The sequence below is a fragment of the Phacochoerus africanus genome, chromosome 1 (genome assembly GCF_016906955.1).
Source record: "Phacochoerus africanus isolate WHEZ1 chromosome 1, ROS_Pafr_v1, whole genome shotgun sequence".
Lineage (NCBI taxonomy): Eukaryota > Metazoa > Chordata > Mammalia > Artiodactyla > Suidae > Phacochoerus > Phacochoerus africanus.
The window spans coordinates 24,315,959-24,336,809 of record NC_062544.1 but is presented as its reverse complement, the minus strand read 5'-3'; the positions used below and the strand labels follow the sequence as shown (position 1 = coordinate 24,336,809).

Sequence of the window (20,851 nt, the reverse complement as noted above, 5' to 3'; positions counted from 1 at the left end):
GGTAAAGGAAGAGGGTTGGCAACACAGTTAGATGCCACAGGGAGATCAAGGAAGATCCCACTGCATGTCTCCTGGTGACACTTCTGGAGCTTTGCTCAGAGGATGGGGGTGGGAGGAGGACGGTGGAGAGTAAAGCAGGAGTGGGGGTTGTTGGTATGGAGCTCCTCTGCGTTCAGAGGAAGGGGTACGGGATAAGACTGAAGACTTACTCTTGCAAAGAGAACAACTGAGCACATGCTAGAAACATCTATGGATGCCTAAAGGAAGGAAGAGATTTCTTTTTGGATGGGAGGGCCAAGAAGTAGGCCAGGTTATGGAACAGGTTGAACGGATTCTAGTTCTGGTTGGGTCTCTAGAATAATTTGCACTCTGGGGACAAGTCTATTCCTTGATCAGGGCTTTTTCAACTCAAGATGGTATCAAAATCACTCGGCAGCTCTTTTTACAAATGTGGAGTCTGGGTTTCACACTATCCAGAGATTCTGATTATGGTGACTGGGGCCAAGCCCAGGCCTGGAAACCTGCATTTGAATAACTCTCTTAGGAAGTTCAGATGCATGTGGTCGACAGATCAATCACGCTGCCCTGGGGGAAGAAGAGAGCTCCTTGGCCCAAGTGAAGGAAAAAACTCTGCTTCATAGCAGTGTTATTTACAATAGCCAAGGCATGGAGCAATCTAAGTGTCCATCAACAGAGGAATGGATAAAAAAGACATGGTATATGCATACAATGGAATACTACTCAGCCATAAAAAAGAATGCAATGTTGCCATTTGCACCAACATGGATGGACTTAAGAGGGCATTATGCTAAGTGAAATAAATCAGACAGAGAAAGACAAATACTGTATGATATCACTTATATGTGGAATCTATAAAATACAATAAATTAGTAGGGAAAAAAAAGCAGACTCAGAGAACAAACTAGTGGTTACCAGTGAGGAGAGGGAAGGGGGAGGGTCAATACAGGGGTAGGGGATTTAAAAAGGGTTACTATGGGGTTGTATGAAATCTTGTGTGTGAAACTTTTTTTGTCTTTTTTTGGTCTTTTCTAGGGCCACACCCATGGCATATGGAGGTTCCCAGACTAGGGGTCTAATCGGAGCTGTAGCCACCAGCCTAGACCACAGCCACAGCAACTCGGGATCGGAGTCACATCTGTGACCTACCCCAGAGCTCATGGCAACGCCAGATCCTTAACCCACTGAGCAAGGCCAGGGATCGAACCTCATGGTTCCTAGTCGGATTCGTTAACCACTGAGCCACGACAGGAACTCCTGAAACTTTTTAAGATTATAAATTACTATAGAATTTAAAGACTCGTTCATTCGATTTTTTAAAAGGTTAGAAAAAAAAGAACAAGCACTACTTGTTGCCACTTCAGAGTGCCATGAATGCCTGATCAGAATTCAGAAAAACCTGGTTGAAGAGGTAGAGAGGTAATTACAATAGATGGATCCTATTTAAAGATAAAAGCAAAGCGCGTTTCTGACTACAGAACTTCTAAAGTCTCTAGCTTGACTTTTGGTGTCATTTACAGTGCCTTTTTTTTTTTGTCTTTTTGTCTTTTTGCCATTTCTGGGGCCGCTCCCACAGCATATGGAGGTTCCCAGGCTAGGGGTCCAATTGGAGCTGTGGCCACTGGCATATGCCAGAGCCACAGCAGCGTGGAATCCGAGCCGCATCTGCAACCTACACCACAGCTCACGGCAACACCGGATCCTTAACCCACTGGGCAAGGCCAGGGATCAAACCCGCAACCTCATGGTTCCTAGTCAGATTCGTTAACCACTGAGCCACGACGGGAACTCCCCTACAATGCCTATTCTTTGCTAATACAGCCTCCTCTTTATTTTCCTCATCTGTAGGCATTTTGTTTATGGTTTCATGATTTGTCGGTAAGTTTCATGAGGAATGATGCCAGTCTGTGTTCGCTGCTGTACCTTCTTCTTGCCACAGTTCCCACCAAACACACAAAGGTGGCAGCGTTCTTTGCTTTCACTTCTACCCAATGTACGACAGAAGTGGAAGGTAACGCGTGCACAGCTAAAGCCACTTCAGACCTGAGATGACCCTCAAACAAATATCCTGAAGGATGTGCCACTGGGCAAGCAGGAAAGCAGGCATGCTGCAGTCCAATTACACATGTCATTCAGACACCAAAGCGTCCAAGGGGAATGTGATTCTTGCTAAATCTTTCGTGCCAAAGTAACAAGAGATGGGGCTCCCTTGAGCAGAACCGTCTATAAGGAGGGTGACGCAAAGATCGCCACCTTGGACAGGGGAATGTGGTCCTTGGAGGGATTTCCAAAAAAGACACTGTACTCAGAAAAAGAGCTCACTCGCCCTGCTCACGGAGAGAGGGCCATCTGCTGAACCTGGAGCAGAGCGAACAGAAAGGCTTGGCTCTCCAGACAGACCCTGAGCACCTGAGCGAAGCTGCTACTCAAGGAATCACAGCAGGGAAAGCAGCTCTGGAACAAATTCAGTATCGTTCTCCTTGACAGCCTAGCCTGGCCTCCAGGGTGCACAGTGGAGGCAGAGAGACTGGTTTCATGTTCCGGTTCTGCCACTTACGAGCTGTGCAATCATGGGCAAGTTTTCAACTGCCTGAGCCTCAGTTTCCCATCAGCAGAATGGAGATGGTAACAGTTCTTGCTTCACAGGGTTGCTAGGAGAACTGGAGGATGCATGCAAAGCACTCAGCCCAGACCCTGGCGCTGTCTAGAGCCTTAATAAGTGCTGGCCATGATCAGTTCCTTGCCACAGGCTGTGATCTACACAGTGACAACATCTGCAGCCCCCACTCTCCTGGAGTCTCAAGGACCCAGATGTGCGCATGAAATCCACACCGGCTTCTGCTAAGCAGATGCCCAACCCCCAGGGCTACAGCTCCAAAGCAGCTGAGACCAACGTATTTAAAGCCATTATTTCTGCATGTGAGTTGAAAGATTTTCACATTCAGGCAAAGATGAGCCCTCATCTCTTTGATATTCAACACATCAGGAAAGAAATAGCAAGATAGAAGGAGGAGAGGCACCTGACAGCCCCCAAATATCGCCTTCTCCCTGTCCCATAGCTATTTTTTAATACTTCGCCCCATCCTATAGCTTTTTTTTTTTTTTTTTTTGCTTTTTTCCGAGGTATATGTTGGTTCCTAGGCTAGGGGTCCAATCAGAGCTACAGCTGCTGGCCTACACTACAGCCATAGCCACTCAAGATCCAAGCCGAGTCTGCGACCTATACCACAGCTCAGGGCAGTGCCAGATCCTTAACCCACTGAGCGAGGCCAGGGATCAAACCCGCAACCTCATGGTTCCTAGTCAGATTCGTTTCCACTGCACGATAGGAACTCCCCATAGCTATTTTTTAATATCCTCATTTTTCTGTGTAGAAATTTTAAAGCCCTTTTTACAAGCTACTTTGACGTCATCTCATTCAAACTCCACGAACACTTTAAAGAAGGCACATATTTACCTACAGTTGTGGTTCTCCAATTCGGCTGTACTCCAGGGGAGAGTCTAGAAATCCCAGGCCCAGGCCATACCTCCAGACCAATTAAAGCAGATTCTTTGGGAATGAGCCGGGCATGGGTGTTTTTAGCCTCTCCCTCTGGTGAGTCCAATGTGCAAATGAATTTGAGAATCACTGACTGATCCTGGTGTCACCCAGACCCAGACCCAACCTCTTATTCTCTGTTGTAGAAAGGAGGTCAGGGTCATTAGTCCCCCATGAGAGCCACAGAGACTAGGGCTCAGGAAAGACAAGGAACTTGCTGCTGTGAAGAAAGGCTGGAAACAGAATCCCATCTCCCAACGGCAGAGCATTCATTTCCTGGCTTGGCACAGTCCTGCTGTGTGCCAGCCACTGAGCTGCTATGAACAAGGATGAAGAAGAGGCAGGTGGTCATGCTACCCGCTTATTACAGCATAAAGTGTAATGGAGCCCAGGCAAGGGAGATGGGGAAGGCTTTGCTGTAATTCACTGGTGAGCTGAATCTGGAGACAAAGACATGACGTGATGGTGGGGCCTGGAGAAGCAAGGGTGGAGGTCCAGCTTGGACAATAAGGGTTTGGGGAGGATGTTAAAATGTTCTTAGAGTTCCCGTTGTGGTTCAGCAGGTAAAGACCCCGACTAGTATCCATGGGGACACAGGTTCCATCCTTGGTCCCACTCCGTGCATTAAGGATCTGGCATGGCCGTGAGCTGTGGTGTAGGTCATGGACGCGGCACAGATTCCGAGTTGCTGTGGCTGTGGTGTAGACCGGTGCCTATAGCTCTGATTCGACCCCTAGCCTGGGAATTTCCATATGCCACAGGTGTAGCAAATAAAATGAAAATTTTAAAAATTAAAATAAAATAGGAGTTCCCGTCGTGGCGCAGTGGTTAACGAATCCGACTAGGAATCATGAGGTTGTGGGTTCAGTCCCTGCCCTTGCTCAGTGGGTTAAGGATCCGGTGTTGCTGTGAGCTGTGGTATAGGTTGCAGACACAGCTCAGATCCCATGTTGCTGTGGCTCTGGCACAGGCCTGGTGGCCACAGCTCCAACTGGACCCCTAGCCTGGGAATCTCCATATGCCGCGGGAGCAGCTCCAGAAAAGGCAAAAAGACAAACAAATAAATAAATAAATAATTTTTAAAAATTAAAATTAAAATAAAGAGCAGCTTGGCACAGGTACTCAGCACTGGTTGGAAACAAGGAAGACTGGCTCCTCTGCTCCTCTCTGTGACCACACGTACATAACTCTACACATTCTAACGTAACGAGAATTCCCTTCCGGCTTCCGGGGTCCCCCCCAGACCGCCTGCTCCCCTGGGCTTTATTTCACAAGGCAGGAGAAAACCCTACTGGATGCTGCTGCCATCACGCAGACTGTAGGTCAGCAAAAGAATCAGAACAAAATTTTGCTCATGGATGCGGGTAAACAGCACTCGCTCTGAAACCACTGCCTTTAGCTCACTTAGCATAAGGAGGGCCAATTTATCTCACCTGCCTTCTTCACTTCGCAGCTGAAAAAGGGATCTGGTGGCGTGTCCCCAACCCCTGCCTCCCCGGCACTAGATTACTGGGAACATTCAATAAAGCAACTGTTAAGTGGTTCGCAAAGCACAGGGCACAAACCAGCACCATCACGGGTTGGCGATGCAAATTTCCAGGCCCTACAGCAGTTCTGCTGACTCAAACCGGGGGTCGGAGTTAAGGTGAAGGGGTAGGGTTGGAGGTTAACAAGTCCTCCAGGTGATTCTGGCACTTTCCTAAGTTTGACAATTGCTGCTCTAGGATGCAAGCTCCACGAGGACAGGATTGTGGTTGGTTTGGTCATTGCTGAATCTCTAGTGCTGGAACAATGCCTGGCATATGACAGACACGCTATCCATTTATAGGTACTCAATATATATATATATATTTTTTTCTTTTTATGGCTGCACCTGCAGCACATGGAAGTTCCCAGGCTAGGGGGCAAATTGGAGCTGCAGCTGGAGCCTACACCATAGCCACAGCCACTCAGGATCTGAGCTGCATTTTCCACCTCTGCTGCAGCTTGCGGCAACACCGGATTCTTAACCTACTGAGCGAGGCCAGGGATCACACCGGAATCTTCACAGAGACAATGTCAGGTCCTTAACCCGCTGAGCCACAACAGGAACTCCAATAACCCTGTTTAAATGATTGAGTCCTGATGAAACAGGAGAGGAAAGAAACCAAGGTTCAGAGAGCCTGGCATTTCCATGTGCACAGCTTGAGGGCTGTCCCTTGAGTCACTCTTGCATTCCCAGCACTCAGCCCAGCACCCAGCTCATCCTAACAGGTTCTGGGTAAGAGAAGGCACAAAGGTCTCCCAGATCCAAATCTACGTTCACACCACAACCGCCAACAGGTGTCACGGACAGGGCCATCCCTCCACCTTCCTGAGATGGGCCAAAGAATTCTAGCACATACCAAGGCCCCAGTCATAATGTAATTTATCTGTTTAACTGTTTGCCCATCTCCCTCGCCCGAGGGTACAGCCCATCGCAGCAGGGACTTTGCTCTGATCCTCAGCGAGGGCAACGGAGCCTGAAGCCCGAAGCCCGGTAGGCATTCAATAAATACCTGCTGAATGAATGGCCAACCCCTGGCAGGGTGGGACGTGATAAATACCAATGCCCTTCTGCACCACCTCCACGCTAAAATCAGCAGTTCGCCAACAGCTCTCCGAAACAACACGGCACAGTACAGGGAAGCACAGGAAGGGACAGGATCTCCAAGCAGTTACAAATAAATTCTAGGGGCCTCCAGTTCCCAGGTCAGCCGTGTTTGCTCGGCCACGACCACTGCCATTCACTATCCCTGCTTCTCACACAGCCCTGATGCCAGCTCCCTGCCAAGAGTCACTTCAGTCCAGAAATTCCAAAGAAGGGCTTGTCTCTGATAAGACGAGGGGGAAAAGAATTTATTGGTTTATTTATACAATGAGGGCCCCAGGGTGGTTGGCGGACGCTGGTGTCATCAGGGCTCAGGTGAGCCCTGGGTTCAGCAGGAAGAAACCCGAGTTGGCCAGGAAGGGACAGTGGCTCTGGACCCTCCGCTAAGGCAAAGGAGAGTAAACTAGCCTAACTAGTCGCAGCTCCCATTTGACAGCCCGGGTGTGCACCAGGAACTGGGCTCAGACTTGAAATGTCTGATGTCATTTCATCTTCCCACTGCCCTCGGGGGCTGCGGGTAGGTCCTCTTCTTACCTTCGTGTCACACAGATGCGGAGGCTCTTGTTCAAGGGGACTTACTGTATGTAAATGACGGAGACAGGACTTGACTTGGTGTCCTCTGACCATTGCTGTGAAGGCCTTATCGACTGCAGGGGAACAGTGTGGTATCATCACACCCATGTCTGGCCGGAACCCCACAAGCATTGTTCTCCATTGTGAACGAGGGATCTCTGCTGATAGGTATGTTATTCATGTCTCTGTAGTTAAAAAGTTCCATTTTCCTTTGCTCCCTCTCCTCCCCTCCCTTCCTCTCTCCAAATGCACCGACAAAGGCTGCAGGGGTGTAGAAGAAGGCTTCGAAATCTGATGGGCCTGGATTCAGATGCCAACTCTGCCTCTTTCTACCTGTATGGCCTTGAGTGTGTCATGTGGCCAGTCTTAGGCTCAGTTTCCCCATCTGCAGAATGCCAGGAAAATACCATAAGCAACAAAGTGTGCTTGGCACATGCCAGGTACTGCATAAAGACTGGCGTTCCCCTCGTGGCTCAGTGGAAACGAATCCGACCAGGAACCATGAGGATGCACGTTCGACCCCTGGCCTCGCTCAGTGGGTTAAGGATCCAGCATTGCCGTGAGCTGTGGCGTAGGTCGCAGAAGCTGCCTGGATCTCATGTTGCTGTGTCTGCGGTGTAGGCCGGCAGCTGTAGCTCCGAGTCAGCCCCCAGCCTGGGTAATTCTATGCTGCAGGTACACCCCTTTAAAGCCCCCCCAAATTAAAAAGAGGACTCAGAGATAACGATGATTGTCCCCGTGATCACCAGGTGCCAGTTACAGTGCTCACTCTTAGGGACACAAGGGCACGTGTGAAGAATTCCTGGACTACAGAGCACCTTGCCCACAGAGCCCTAACTCTCCAAGAAAAGCCACGACAGATGCAAGACGGGAAGGCTGTCCCCAGGGCCACCTGATGCCTGGATCTTGATACTTTATCCTCCCAAGTCAGGTGCCAGTCAGTGGATCCTCAGGGCACCCCAGTGACAAATCATACAAGTAACCGCCCCTGGGTGGGGAAGGAAGCCAGTGTGGGGACAGCTCGGCTGCCACCAAACCAGGCCCAGCAACAGCAGGCAGCCGGCTGGGGAAAGTCAGCAGCTGCCTGCCGTTGGCCTGGTGTCCTGGCTGCCAGAGAGTGATGAATGGAGCACGGGAAGAAAAAAGCCAACAAAGGTGTCCCTAATCTTGATGCAGCTTCATTTTTTTTTTTTTTCTTCCCTGGCCGACCATTGAATGAGAACTTAAGCCTCGATCCTTTTTCTTTGGCAGACATTTGAAACTGAAAGATCCCGTTTCTTTCCAAGGGTGAGATGTCATGGGTAGAAGCACCGAAGTGGGGGGGAGGGTGCGGGGGGGGGGGGCGGGGGGGGGGAGGTGGGAGGATGTAACCCACCACACTTGCGCTTTTTACGCCCTCTTCCCTGCCCTGTCTACTCCACCCCCTCTTCCCGGTCTGGCATCTTTATAGAATGTTCTGTGTTCTCCCCACACAATGACAGGGAACGCTGCTCCCCTCCGCATCCTCCCTCCCGATTATTTTGGCAAGAGCTTTTCTGCTCAGGAGCTGGAGGCTTAATGGCCGGCTGGTGAAGGTTAAATAACAAAACGCCACTGTATCCAGTTGCTGATCTGGAACAGGGATTCAGGGCAACCGAGAAGTTTGTCAGCAGCAGCAGCTGAGGCCTTTGGCTGTTCCACCTACGGGTGTGTGGTCGGTGGGTCCTCTCCACGCTGGGAGAAAACCAGCACGAATTTTTCATACAGACTCAGCCCAGATCCGGCCAAATGGAAGGACTAGAAGATGCCACCAGAGCCATTTCTCCAAGGGGGGTGGGTTTCTCTCATCCAGAGACCCTGCCGAGCTCATGGCAAGGGGGCAGGCGGTTAGGACCTCATGAGCTGGAGGCAGAGCTCCCCACACTCCCCTGGGACAGCCAAGCGCCAGGAAGTTGGCACCCCCTGCGGATGCTGCCAAAACCTGACCAAGGCTTCCTCCATCCAGAGAGTTCTGCGGCGGCACGCCGGCCACCTTCCAACTCCCACTTAACTCTAGCCTTGTCTCTCCTTCTGAGCACCTGAGCTTGGCGTTCCACCCTTCCTGGTAACTAAGGCAACCCGATTCTCTTCTCTCAAAAGGGCAGTGCCGCACAGCTACCTTGGGATCCCAGGGGGCTGGGGAATCAGTCAGTTTGGCAGGAGAGCTGGTGACAGAGAGTAGCCGCCTGAGCTACTAATTCCCTGGCTGCCGGGAGCGTTTCCCCGGGCGACTGGGCAACGACTTTGAACCCTCTCCGCACTGCATCCTTCAGAGTTTCTCCGCCACCCTCTCTGTTTCCCTCCCTCCCTCCCTCGGGGAGCTGGCTGCTCCCACGAAGGCAGAGCTTGTGCCCAACAGGCTCCCAAGGCGACATGCGGATCTCACCGGCTTCTCTGATCAGGCCTCCTTGGCAACATCGCTCCCTGAGGGCCACAGCTGAATTCGCCTCCTTTCAGGAGTCAGGGGTAACGTTCCAGCCCAGCTTGTGGACAGGGCATCTGGAGCCCTGAAATGGCTACAGCCCCTTGTGGGGGCAGGAGTTCAGGCCCTTGGGCTTGAATCCCGGGTGTATCACCTACTGGGGGTGGGGGGGTGACCTTCAGCAAGTGTAAATACTTAACCATTCTAAGCCCCTGTTTCCTTATCTGAAGATGGAGATAACCACAGTGCTCACACCGCACAGGATTGGCCAAAGGATTAAATGAGATAATATAAAACACTTGGTGCAGAGTCCATATTCAGGAGATGTAGCACTTATTGCTACCTTCGCGTGTGGGTTCCAAAGCCGCTTATTCCTTCCTGTTAACCATATTAGCGCTTTTTAATCTTATTTCTCAACGAATGACAGAGGATATTCCCACGCATCGCAGACGCCCGTGAAATGTGCAGATCATAAATTCGAGCCTTGGAAGGAGAAGAAAAGCCCTCTAATAATTGCAGAGGCCCAAACTATAAGCTATTAGTGGATCATTTCGAGCAGAAGCATGGAGAATAGGAGGCTTTGGGTAAATTCCCTGGTAGGCTGGTTATAATTCCCGCTTAAGAAAGCATGTCGGAATGTTAATTGGTGGAAAGCGACATGAGGCTGACAATAACCTTAAATCTACTGAAATTGATTATAAAAACAGTAATTCACTTGCAATTCAACTGCTCAACCTATAACACATTCCTCTGACACGACTCACAAGTGATTGTGACACAAGGAAAGAAACTTGCTAGTCTGCACAGTCAAAAGGGATTATGAAGAGTAACAACCACAGCATCAAATATTCGCAAATGATTACAATGGATGAGAAGCAACTGCGTCTGATGTTTTAGGGAAACGTTTACATCAAAGAGGAAAGGCGACCTCTACCAGAGACTCAAGGTTGACATTTGCTATGGGACCTTAGGCAAGTCACCGGTGTCTGAGTCTCAGTGTCACCAGTGAAACAAGGCGCTTGGACTAAGTGACAGGAAAGGTCCCTCCCGGCTGCAAACTGCCACAGAGCTGGATCTCCATTTAATTTTAGTACTTCCTAGTAAAAGCGGGAAGAAGAGGCAATTGCCAAGTGTCTCCAGCATGTTAGGCTCTGTGCTAGCTGCCCAACTTGATTGAGCTTATTTCAGGTTCATTAGTGGCCCTTGACGGCTTATGTGCATCTCCCCATTTTAGAGAAGACAAAACTGAGGCTCAGTTGGAGTGTCACTTGTCAAGGTCACTCAGGTAGCAAGCAGGAGATACAAGACACCGGGATTCTAAGATTTAACCTCTTTGCATTTTCCACACTGCTAAGTAACCATGGCCTGGCCACACCAGAATGGGATCAGGTAAGTGAAATCATGCTTGCTTGTCCTGGCTCCACAGCCCAAGGCCAGATTCCTTAGGCAGTGGAGCAGAGGTCTAGATTCAGCGATGGATTCCGCCAGCAACTGAGTGGTGAGACTCGTGGGTTCTGGAGCCCGCAGGCCTGGCATTTGCATCTCAGCTCCTCAGAAGCTGAGTGGCGTTGCCCACACTTCGCCCCCCTGAGCCTCAGGTTTCTCAGGTAGATAATTCTACCTATTCCCAGGGTTGTTAGCAGGATTAAAAGAAACCATCCGTGTAAAGCTCTCAGCAGACAGCCTGAATTCAGCAAATGCTCAATCATCATGTCCTACCTAGCTACCCAGGAAGGCAAACAGGTAGGGATGAGCAGTTTCTAAATTAATCTGTGGCAGAGATTACGACCCTGGGCTCTCGAATCCCCTGAAAATGATGTGCCTGCATTCATGCTTTCCTTCAGGAAATCTTAGCCTCTGTTAGAGTCTGTGACCAGAAGGGGGTTAAGATCTTTTGCCTGCTGTAGACCCAACGTCTGACTATTGCCTGAAATAACAGGGTTGGCAAAAGTTCCTCCTCAAATCATGACAGGAGTTGCTGGGTCCTCTCACCACGGCCACCCGGTTAAGTGGGCCTCCAGCAAGGATCACAGAGACCCAGAAACTGTGCCCACAGAGTTCCCAGGTGGTTCCTAGAAGAAGATCTGAACACAAACCACCCAATGAGCCGGAACTAGACTTCGGGAACCTTCTCTGGCAGGGCCAGCTCCAAAACGCCATTCTTCCTCCGAGAATACTCAGTGTATTTGTTTCTGCATACCTCTAAGTTAAATACACCCGAATGCTGGCCCTTTGCTGGAAGCTCCCAGAAGCATCTGGGGGTTACTCTGCTAAAGGAGCGCTGCTCCAAGGCCTGACCTGCGGCACCTGAGATGAGGTGGGAACCACAGGCCTGTCCCCTTCCCAGGTCAGCCTTGCCTCCGGAGAAGCCCATGGTGCCCTCGGAGCCTTTGGCCCAGTAGGCAGGGCCCGAGCTGCCCACTGGCCCCTCTCCGGTTGTTGGGGACAACGGTCCTCAGGAATCTCGGCCTCCCGGTCCTCCCCTGGGTGAGAAGGGGAGAGAGTTGGCAAGGCTGGCTGCCTGGCAGCTCGTCCAAACCCCCTGGTGAAAGGGGAAGCTGAAAACTGGATTCCCTACCCCCAGCAGCCTCCATGCCATGCAGGACAGCACACAAAACAGCTCGGGCCCAGAGGGAGGAATGTGCCAAGACATTCTTCAGGGCTGGTAACCCGAGACGCTATTTTGTTCTCGGTGGCTAAGAAATCACTTTTCTGACTGAAGGGCCATTTGACTGACTTCTTTTAAATTCAGGGGAATGGGCAGGCATACCTCCTTGATTCAGGTGAGGAAAAAGCCAAGACAAAAGTGTATACACACACACACACAGGCTCAAGGAATAGGATTTTTTTTTTTTTAATGTGATATATTGTTTCACAGCATTAATCAGCCACAGAGAGGTGACTACCTTGGCAGAATTTCTCTCCCCCCATCCCGCCACCTAAAAAGAAGTCTGGCTCTTTTTAGCGTGGTTGAATTTTTTTCTCCTCCTTACAGCCCCTTCCCAATTCTGCCATGGAGTCAGGAGGGGAAAAGAGAGGCCAAGGAGCCTGCGAAATCACTAAGACCGGCATTGGCAACCTTCTCTCACCAATGGAGTGCTTGCACCTCAGAGAGGTCAAGCGATTTGCCCGAGGCCACACAGGCAGGGCAAGAGGGCAGAAATCCCTTCTGGGTGTGCAGGAGGGGAATTCCAGACAGCAGAGGTCCCACTGTGGCAAAGTGGAAACGAATCCGACTAGGAACCATGAGGTTGAGGGTTCGATCCCTGGCCTCCCTCAGTGGGCTTAGGATCCGGCGTTGCCGTGAGCTGTGGTGTAGGTGGCAGACGCGGCTCGGATCTGGTATTGCTGTGGCTGTGGTGTAGGCCGGCAGCTACAGCTCCAATTCCACCCCTAGCCTGGGAACCTCCATATCCCGCGAATGCGGCCCTAAAAAGCAAACAACAACAACAACAAAAACCCGCCAGAGAGCCAAAAGTGATGCCTTCTGCTCAGCTCTTTCTCGAAACTTTCAGAGGGGGCCCACTCCAGGAGTGAGCTCAGAACCCCTCAGTGCCTTAAGTTCAGGGGTCCCAAGGGGCAAGGGGACAAACAGGAGATACAAAGACACAGCATTGAAACCAGCAATCTGCAAGGTGAAGAAAGTAAGCAGCTCTATTAAGCACCCGTATGTTTCCAGCTCCCCCATTGCTTGCCAACCTACCTAAAAACACAGGCTGCGCAGGCCTGCTGCTGGGGCTGTGGGCAGGACAGGATTGAGCTCAAATATAATGGCCTTGGGGTTTTTTTTCCCAATGTATTTTTAAAGATTCCCTTCCATTGGAAACAGATGTTACTAGTTTCACATTTGTGAAAGTGGCTAAGAAATTTTCAAACTTGGTGGATTTCAAGTCAAGGATTAAGTAAGCAATAGCACAGATGGGTAAGGCAAAAATGGTAGTCCACGTAACACTAAAATTTGGGAAATTATACACTAGCTAAGTCAGTTCTCCACACAAGCTATACTGCTTACCTTCTTTTTTTTTTTTTTTTGGCCACACCCAAGGCATATGTTAGTTCCCAGGTCAGGAATCAAATCCGAGCTGCAGCTGCAACCTATGCCAGTGCTGCAGCAACATTGGATTCTTAACCCACTGCTCCGGGCCAGGGGTCCAACCCATGCCTAATCAGTGACCCAAGCCCCTGCAGAGACAATGCTAGATCCTTAACCCGCTGCACCACAGCGGGAACTCCGAGAAGCTTTCTATAGCTGTGTTATCCTCTTAGTACCCCAGCGAAGTTCCTAGATGCATGGCCTGGGGTTGAGTTAGCAACGCCTTAGACATTCAACTGCTAACAGCACACTGGGCTCAGTAGCTGCTGGGATGTCAAAAGGGGGAGGACACAGAAGCTTGATCTCATGTCCGTTTTAGGAGAGGACAAGGGACAAGGGGCTGCCCAGTTCACCACACAGTAACAAAGTCCCTAGGGCAACGGACCTGGGGGGGGGGGGCATCAAGAAGGAAAGAGAATCAGGACCACAAATTTGGAAGTTAGGAACTTGAGAGCTAGTAGGGAACCTAGCATAAGGCAGAGGGGTGGGAAGATCAAAACACTCAAGCCCCAGCTCCGGACCTCAAAGTTTGTCTCGTGTTTGAAAATGAGAGCTGGACGCTGATCGTCTATGGCCCCTCCAACTTTTAACGCTTCCACTACTCCTCCTCCCCCTCCAAGCAAACCACTCGTCTGACAAACAGGGAAACTAAGGCTCAGAGGTTAAAGCAGCTTGCCAAAGGGATGCTCACCGGCATTAACAATTTCCCTTCCCAATTAAATGCATGCCACATTCAGCATGGTAGCGAACACGCAGTAGGCACCCAGTAAATGTTGAATGAACCCGAGTGCTCACAGAAACTGCGGGGAATCTCACATTGCTTTCTGTTTTTTCTTTTTCTTAACCCTCACCTTGCTACACAACCTCATCCCGGATTTCTGGGACCTTTATCCCAGCGCCACAAGATAAAGGGTCCCCAAAATTTCACCTCCCATTGCTTTACAGGCACCTGACACCCAAGGTCACAGTGACCAGGTGAAAATTCCACATTCCTGAGACACTGACCACAGAGGTGACAGCAAAGGATAACAAAGCGGTCCCAGAGGGTGGTGCTCCCCTCCTTCCAGAATATCCATGGGGAGGGGGTGCATGTGTGCAAAGAAATGCCGAGCAGTCAAAATCAGGAGAAAGTCTGGAAGCTAAGAGCCACACCAGCCATCTCCCCGTTCACCTGCCTCAGCAAAAAAATAAATAAGTAAATAATCCCGTGCTCCAGCCGGCCTGGTGGCCTGGTGCCCACCAAGGTCAGGACACGCTGGTGCAGGGCTGAGAAGCCCTGGTCCCCAGAGGAGGGGAGGGAGGAGAAAAAGGAGATGGGCAGGGCTTTGCAGAGGCATCTCACCTCCATCTACATCCTAACAGCTTCCAAGTTGCTGTGAGATTCCTGGACAACCAGTCTCCCCAGCAGCCCTCCCCGGCTCCTTCCTTTCCTTCCCACTCCCGGCCTCCAGGCCCCCAGACTGCTCCAGTGCTCTTCTCGGAGCCTCGGGAGGCACCTGTCAAAAATCACACTCCAGGCTGCCTTCCTCTGCAAGCAGTGTCCTTCCTCCAGCAGTCTCCCACTGAATCCTGGGTGCCTGCCACCCCCTCCAAATCATATGCTTCCCCATCCCCCCCTCCCCCACCCCGTGCTGGGAAAAGCCTCCTCGGGAAGCCCCAGCACAACTCGGCTAGGTAGCTCCCCCAGCAGCAGCACCCCTCCTCGCCCGAACTAAAGAAGGGGGGCGGGGGGCGGGGCTAGAGCTTAAGGTCAAAACTCCTGGCAGGTGCCAGCTGGGGCCTAAGTCCTCCATCAGAGGATAGTGGTGGGGCGGGCTGGGCCAACTCACTGGCCATCCCCTCCTCCCAGCAACCCATTGGGGCAGGAGCAGCGGGTCCAGAAGCAGATGGGGGCGGGGCGGGGGGGGGCAAAGTGGAGAAAGCGCAAGAGGCTCGCAGAACTCCCCTGCATCCCCTGCCCGGTCCCGGCTGGTGGCTCCTAGGGCAGGAGGGGGTCCCCGGGGGTCCTACCTGTCTCGCGGGTCGATCCAGCTGGTGGTGCGGCTCGTGTGGTCTATGTAGTAGACCTTGCCGTCGAAGTCGCGCGCCTCCTCCCAGCCCTCCGGTAGGGGCAGCTCCGGCCGGGGCATCTTCCCGAGCGCGGCCCGCGCTCCCCCATGCAGCTCCCGGCCGCCGCGGGGGCCCCCGGCTCAGCGGCTCCGACCGGTTCTTTTCGGCTCGGGCTGCCGCCGAGGCACCATGATCCGGGGGGGTGGCGCCCGCGGACTGGGGGCCCTAGTGAGGGCCGGCCCGGGTGGCGCCGCTGTCCATGCGGCCCTGCGGCCCCGGCCCGGCGCCGCCCGCTCCTCCCGCCGCCGGCCTCTCACGCTGCCATGTGCGCCCGCAGCGACGCGGTGCGGGCCCGGGTGCGCGCCGGGCCGGCTGGGCAGAGCGAGCCGAGCGCAGCTGCCGCCTGCCCTCCTCCGCGGCGCGCTGCGCCCTCCAGTCTCCACGCCGCCGCCCGCCGCCCGCCGCCGCCGCCGCCTCTTCCTTCCCCGCGCCGGGTGCCGTCCCTCCTCTCGGTTCCGCAGTTACTCGGCTCGCTCGGTTTGCGACTTCTGCCTCCGCCAGGTGCGGCTCGGGCGGTGCAGGTAACCGTGCTGCCCCGGAAACGGGAGGCGGAGCGCCGGGCGCCAGGGTTCCCGGGTCTCCTCCCCGCGCCCAGCGCCGCGAGGGCGGGTCCTAGGGCCCGAGACGCGCCCCCTCGTGGGACAGTCCCAACCGCCGTCCGCCCCTTCGCTGTTCCTCCCGGAGGAAAGGGAGCCTGCCCCTTACCTGGGTCCGGGACCCGGACCGGAGCCCCAGGAGGCTAGAACAAGACCAAATCTGCCAGTGCTTCCCGGCGCTCCTGGCTCTCTCTACCCCGAGTGTCCAGGCTCTTGGCCCAGGTGGCCCCAAATCCTCCAACTCTCGCTTCTCTCCCATGTAGTATCAAGAGTCAGGCAAGAAGTGGTTAAATGGAAACATTCTTGCAAATCGGGGAACATAAGTTTTCCAGGATCTCTGATCCCCTCCCCCCAACTCACGCGCCATCTGTCTCCCTCTAATTCCATTCTTCTCCCCACGTTTTACCCATCCCCCCACCCCCTCGTATTTGCAAATACAGCTGATTCTTCCCGGGGTGCGTAACTTTAGGAGTGCTTGAATCTCCTCCCCAGGGAGGACTTCGAGGGGGTGTCTGAGAAGCACTTTGTATAAGTAATAGTAATGATGTTGTTGTCAGTTACATTGAATCCTTACTCTGACCCAGGCAGCGTCACGTGTGGTCTTCTCTGTGGCATTTATTTGATAGATATGTTATGGATTTGGGGCAAGAGGTCATGAAAAAGAAGAAGACAAGCAAAGCAAAATTCCATCTTGAAAAAACTTTCGAAATTTAAAAATCAATATCACTTTACAAATTAAAAATGTGTAATTATTTCTACGCGTTTGTATTTACAAAACAAAAGGTAGCCCAGTTAAGGATCAACTGACTATGTCTTCTGAATGCGTCTTTTTTTTTTTTTGGGCAGCCATGGGGACATGTGGAAGTTTCCGGTTCCAGGACAGAGATCCAACCCGCACCCCCAGGTGGGAGCCCCAAGCCACTGCAGTGACAACGCTGGATCCTTAACCCTAAGCCACACGGAAACTTCTGTCTTTGACCATTTTTTGCTCTGGATATACAGCAGAGGCTGGATGCGAGGAGTGATAACCAACATAGTATATATCCTTTTGTCTGAGCCCCAGCGTCTCCCAGAGAAGCCAGGATCCTGTGATAAATGGGCCAGCGTGTGCTGAGGAAAAGGGAGAAGCTCATGTTTGTGGCCTCATCTCCTCTTGATGGAAAAGACCCAGACCCGCCCTGGTAATTCCTCACCTCCAAATGCCTTCTGCAAAGCCAGTTCCTTCCCTAGGCCAGGCCCATGGGCTCAGGATTGGACCTCTCCCTTCCTCCCTCATTCCATAGATGCCATGCAGACAAGTCCAGAAATGTGAGCCTCAGACCGGCCTCAGAACACCCAGAAGTAGGAGTTTCCCCTCCTTTTATGGGGAGAGTCCCACAGCCCTCTACACTTCCGCTGCTTGGGCCTCAACTTCAAGATGTATAAAGGCCTCACATCAGTGATGAGGACAGCAGGTCAAAATTAAAGCCACTGTGATGCTAGATGCTTCACACGCATGATCTCATAGAAGCCTCACAATGCCACTATTGAATAGGAGTACTACTTCTTATACCCATTTTGCTGATGAGAAAACTGAGGCTCCACAGCACTATATTATTGACCAGGGCTACAGAGCTAGGAAGTAATCCTAGGTCTGACTTCAGTACTTCTACTCTCTACCATTAATCTATTTTTGTGTCTTTTTTTTTTTTTTTTTTTTAGGCCTGCACCTGCAGCATGTGATGGTTCCCAGGCTAGGGGTCCAATCGGAGCTGTAGCCACCAGCCTACGCCACAGCAAGGCCAGATCCGAGTCGAGTCTGTAACCTGCACCACAGCTCACCGGATTCTTAACCCACTGAGCGAGGCCAGGGATTGAATCTGCAACCTCATGGTTCCTAGTAAGATTCGTTTCTTCTGTGCCATGACGGGAATGCCTTTCTTTAAAAAAAAAAAAAAAAAAAATTACTCTGCAGAGTTCCCTTGAGGCTCAGCAGGTTTAGGATCTGGCATTGTTACTGCCGTGGCTCAGGTTGGATCTGTGGCCCGGGAACTTCCACATGCCATGGGTGCAGTCAAAAAACAATAACAACAACAGCAACAGCAACAACAACTGAAAAAAAGATTACTTTGCAACCCCTGGGCTTACCCGTGGTGTGGATCTGGAATAGTATGGATGCTGATGAGTGTTTGTCTCACAATTATTTGGCTGAGAAGCCCAAAGTTCTGGAATCAGTTGGTTTGGGTCTTCCTCCCTATCTTCTAGCTGTGTGAGCTTCAGTAACTTGCTTAACCAAAGTCTCGGGCTTAGGTCTGAAAAACATCAAAATAACACAGACTCCGCAGGGCTTGTTGTGAGGGCTACAGATGAGAACTACAGAGGACCTGGCACTCCAACAGTAAGCCATCACCTCGGGGGGGCTCCTCCTGGTACATTTGGGGCACATGCCTGGCAGCAAGCATGCCCCTGTGAAATATGAATTGATGAAGAATCTTCCGTTGCAAACACAAACCCATGGCCTCTCCCCTCCTGAAAATTCTGTGACAATCTTCCTAGTTGCTGATTTTGTTTTTTGTCTTGTTTTGCAACCAAGCCTTCCCACTGGCCGGTGTTGGCTGTGAAGGGAAAAATCCGTTTTAGACCTCCAGATCCAACTTTTTTTTTTAGCCCAGGTGCCCAAGCCCTGGCATTTCCACCTGGCTTGTTCCTTTGGAGCTTTCGACCTGAGCTGGGAAGCAGGACATCTAGACCAGAGCAGGAACTGACTCCTTTATGCCTTATTCCGCCTTACCCCAGCCACCGCCCCCCTCCCCACCACAGAAGAATCCTAGGTTATCTCTCAGAAGCTGCAAGCAGGGTGAGGTAATCAAACAGATGACTGCCTGCCCCATGTGATAGTGGGTGAATCATCGCCAAGCATTCTTCCAGGCTGAGGACAAACGTGAAAGGGATTAAAGGTAAAACCGGCTCAGCCACGTGAGAGGCTGAATTCTACAGGTGAATGAACTGCAGGAATCTGAACTGAGAGCCCAGCCTCTCCAGGCCTTCCTCCTGGGGCTGCTCGGGAGCCAAGGTGGAGGCACAGCCAGCAAAGGGACCCAGCAGAAGTGACCATAAGACCTGCCTTTCTTTATATGCTGTCACATCAAGTGGCCCCTAGGACATACCTGAGCCTGAGACAGGCTGTCTTCTTTTGTAAAAGAGACACCTGCCGAAATCCTTTTCCCACTTGGGCAGCAAAGGAGGACACCCACATGTTTCAGAAAATTTCAGAGCGGCAGGGTAACATGTTTCATGAAGATGGTGAGGAGAAATGAGCTTATTTATTTATTTATTTATTTATTTAAGGAGCAACTATGCCAGCAGTGGTTTCCTGTTAGTGTCTACATTCTTCAAGGAAATGGAGGCTGTGGAAACCTCTGCGGAGATTTTTCTTCTGACTCCGTGACTTCATGCTTCCCCCTCTAGGCATCCTGGAAGCTGCACTGTTATGTCTCTGTGATGGAACCAATCGTATCCTCTTTCTTTTTCTTTTTACGGCCACACCCGCAGCATATGGAAGTTCCCAGGCTAGGGGTCAAATTGGAGCTTCAGCTGCCGCCCTACACCGCCGCCCCGGCAACAGGGAATCCAAGTCACATCTGCGACCTACACCACATCTCACAAAAACATCAGCTCCCCGACCCCCAGAGCAAGGCCAGGAATCGAACCCGCATCCTCATGGATACTAGTCGGATTCATTTCCGCTGAGCCACAATGGGAACCCCTCCTCCCCTTTCTTGAGTCGTGAATTATGTGCAGTTCATAATCGGGCCCAAGAACTATTTTCTTTCAGTGGTAGGAAAACACGTCCTTAAGTCAGGAAATACTAGGGTGCAGGAAAGTTTGGCAATATGAGAACTGAGGCAGAAGAGGTGCTTTCTTATTTATCTCTGGCTCCTCAGTGGTTAATAGAGAGCTTGAAAATAGTCAAAGTAAGGGTCGTGCAGCCCACTCATTTTACAGATAGATGGGGCTTCTATGAATAATGGCTTACTGCCTTGGTTCTTTGTAGACCCATGTTGCAGATGGGTAAACTGAGACTCGAGAGGCAAAGTGACTTTCCTATGGAGACTTGGTAAATAACAGAGCCAAGAGTCCAACTCAGCGCCTTCCTGGTGGGTTTTTGCTCCAGAGTTCTTGGCAGTGTGGGCTCTAGAATGCCAATGAAGAAGGAACTTCAGGTTATAAACAGTCTGATTGGAAGAGGGCAGAGGAGCAGCCAGGAGACCCCCTTGAGCCCCTGCTTTCCCTTGGATGGCATGTCTGTTGGAGTGGTTGGAGATGGGAGGGGGCATGCTAAGGTTATAGGTGAGTTCATAATAAGAGGGTTAAGGAGGGGCTTCTGAATTCCAAGCTGAGGATGGACCAGCCTGGTTCTCTGTCTCCACCAATGCTGTCAACCAGACCCACGTGGGGGTTAGAGAGCAGGGGATTTAACAGGCTGAGCTGTCTCCGTGGAGGGAGGGGCCCCTTTCTCCCTGTATCTTCTTCCTCCTATTTCCCTGCCTTTTTTTTTTTTTTCCCCCCCTCGCTAGTTCATTCATTAACTGAACTGGAGATTCTTCTCCAGGAGATTATCCTGGGCAGGAGATTATCCTGGGACTGGTGGGAGAGGTTTCCACTCTCCCATCCAGAGGCCTCTGGGTCCTGGGGGCTGGGAGTTGTTGTGTCTTTCACCAATGAGGAAGTGAATTATGCAGCAAAGGAGGAGGTGGCGAGGAAATCTCAGTTTCAAGGGTGGGGATGTGGAGAGGAGAGAGCGTGTGAACAGAGGCAGGGAGTTCCTGCAAAGCGGAGCCCTCCTCCACTCCCGTCCCAACCCCAACGGCAGAAG

At 51.6% G+C, this 20,851-nt stretch overlaps 1 protein-coding gene across 1 annotated transcript in view; it reads right to left on the bottom strand.

Moving 5' to 3' along the window:
- WWC1 (WW and C2 domain containing 1) overlaps positions 1 to 15,584 on the bottom strand; it is a 177,304-nt gene extending 161,720 nt beyond the window's left edge. The window contains exon 1 of the mRNA XM_047783615.1: positions 15,302 to 15,584. Within this exon, the coding sequence (XP_047639571.1) occupies positions 15,302 to 15,420 (119 nt within the window). The 5' untranslated portion in view covers positions 15,421 to 15,584. The remainder of the gene's footprint in view (positions 1 to 15,301) is intronic.
- Positions 15,585 to 20,851: the final 5,267 nt, after the last annotated feature.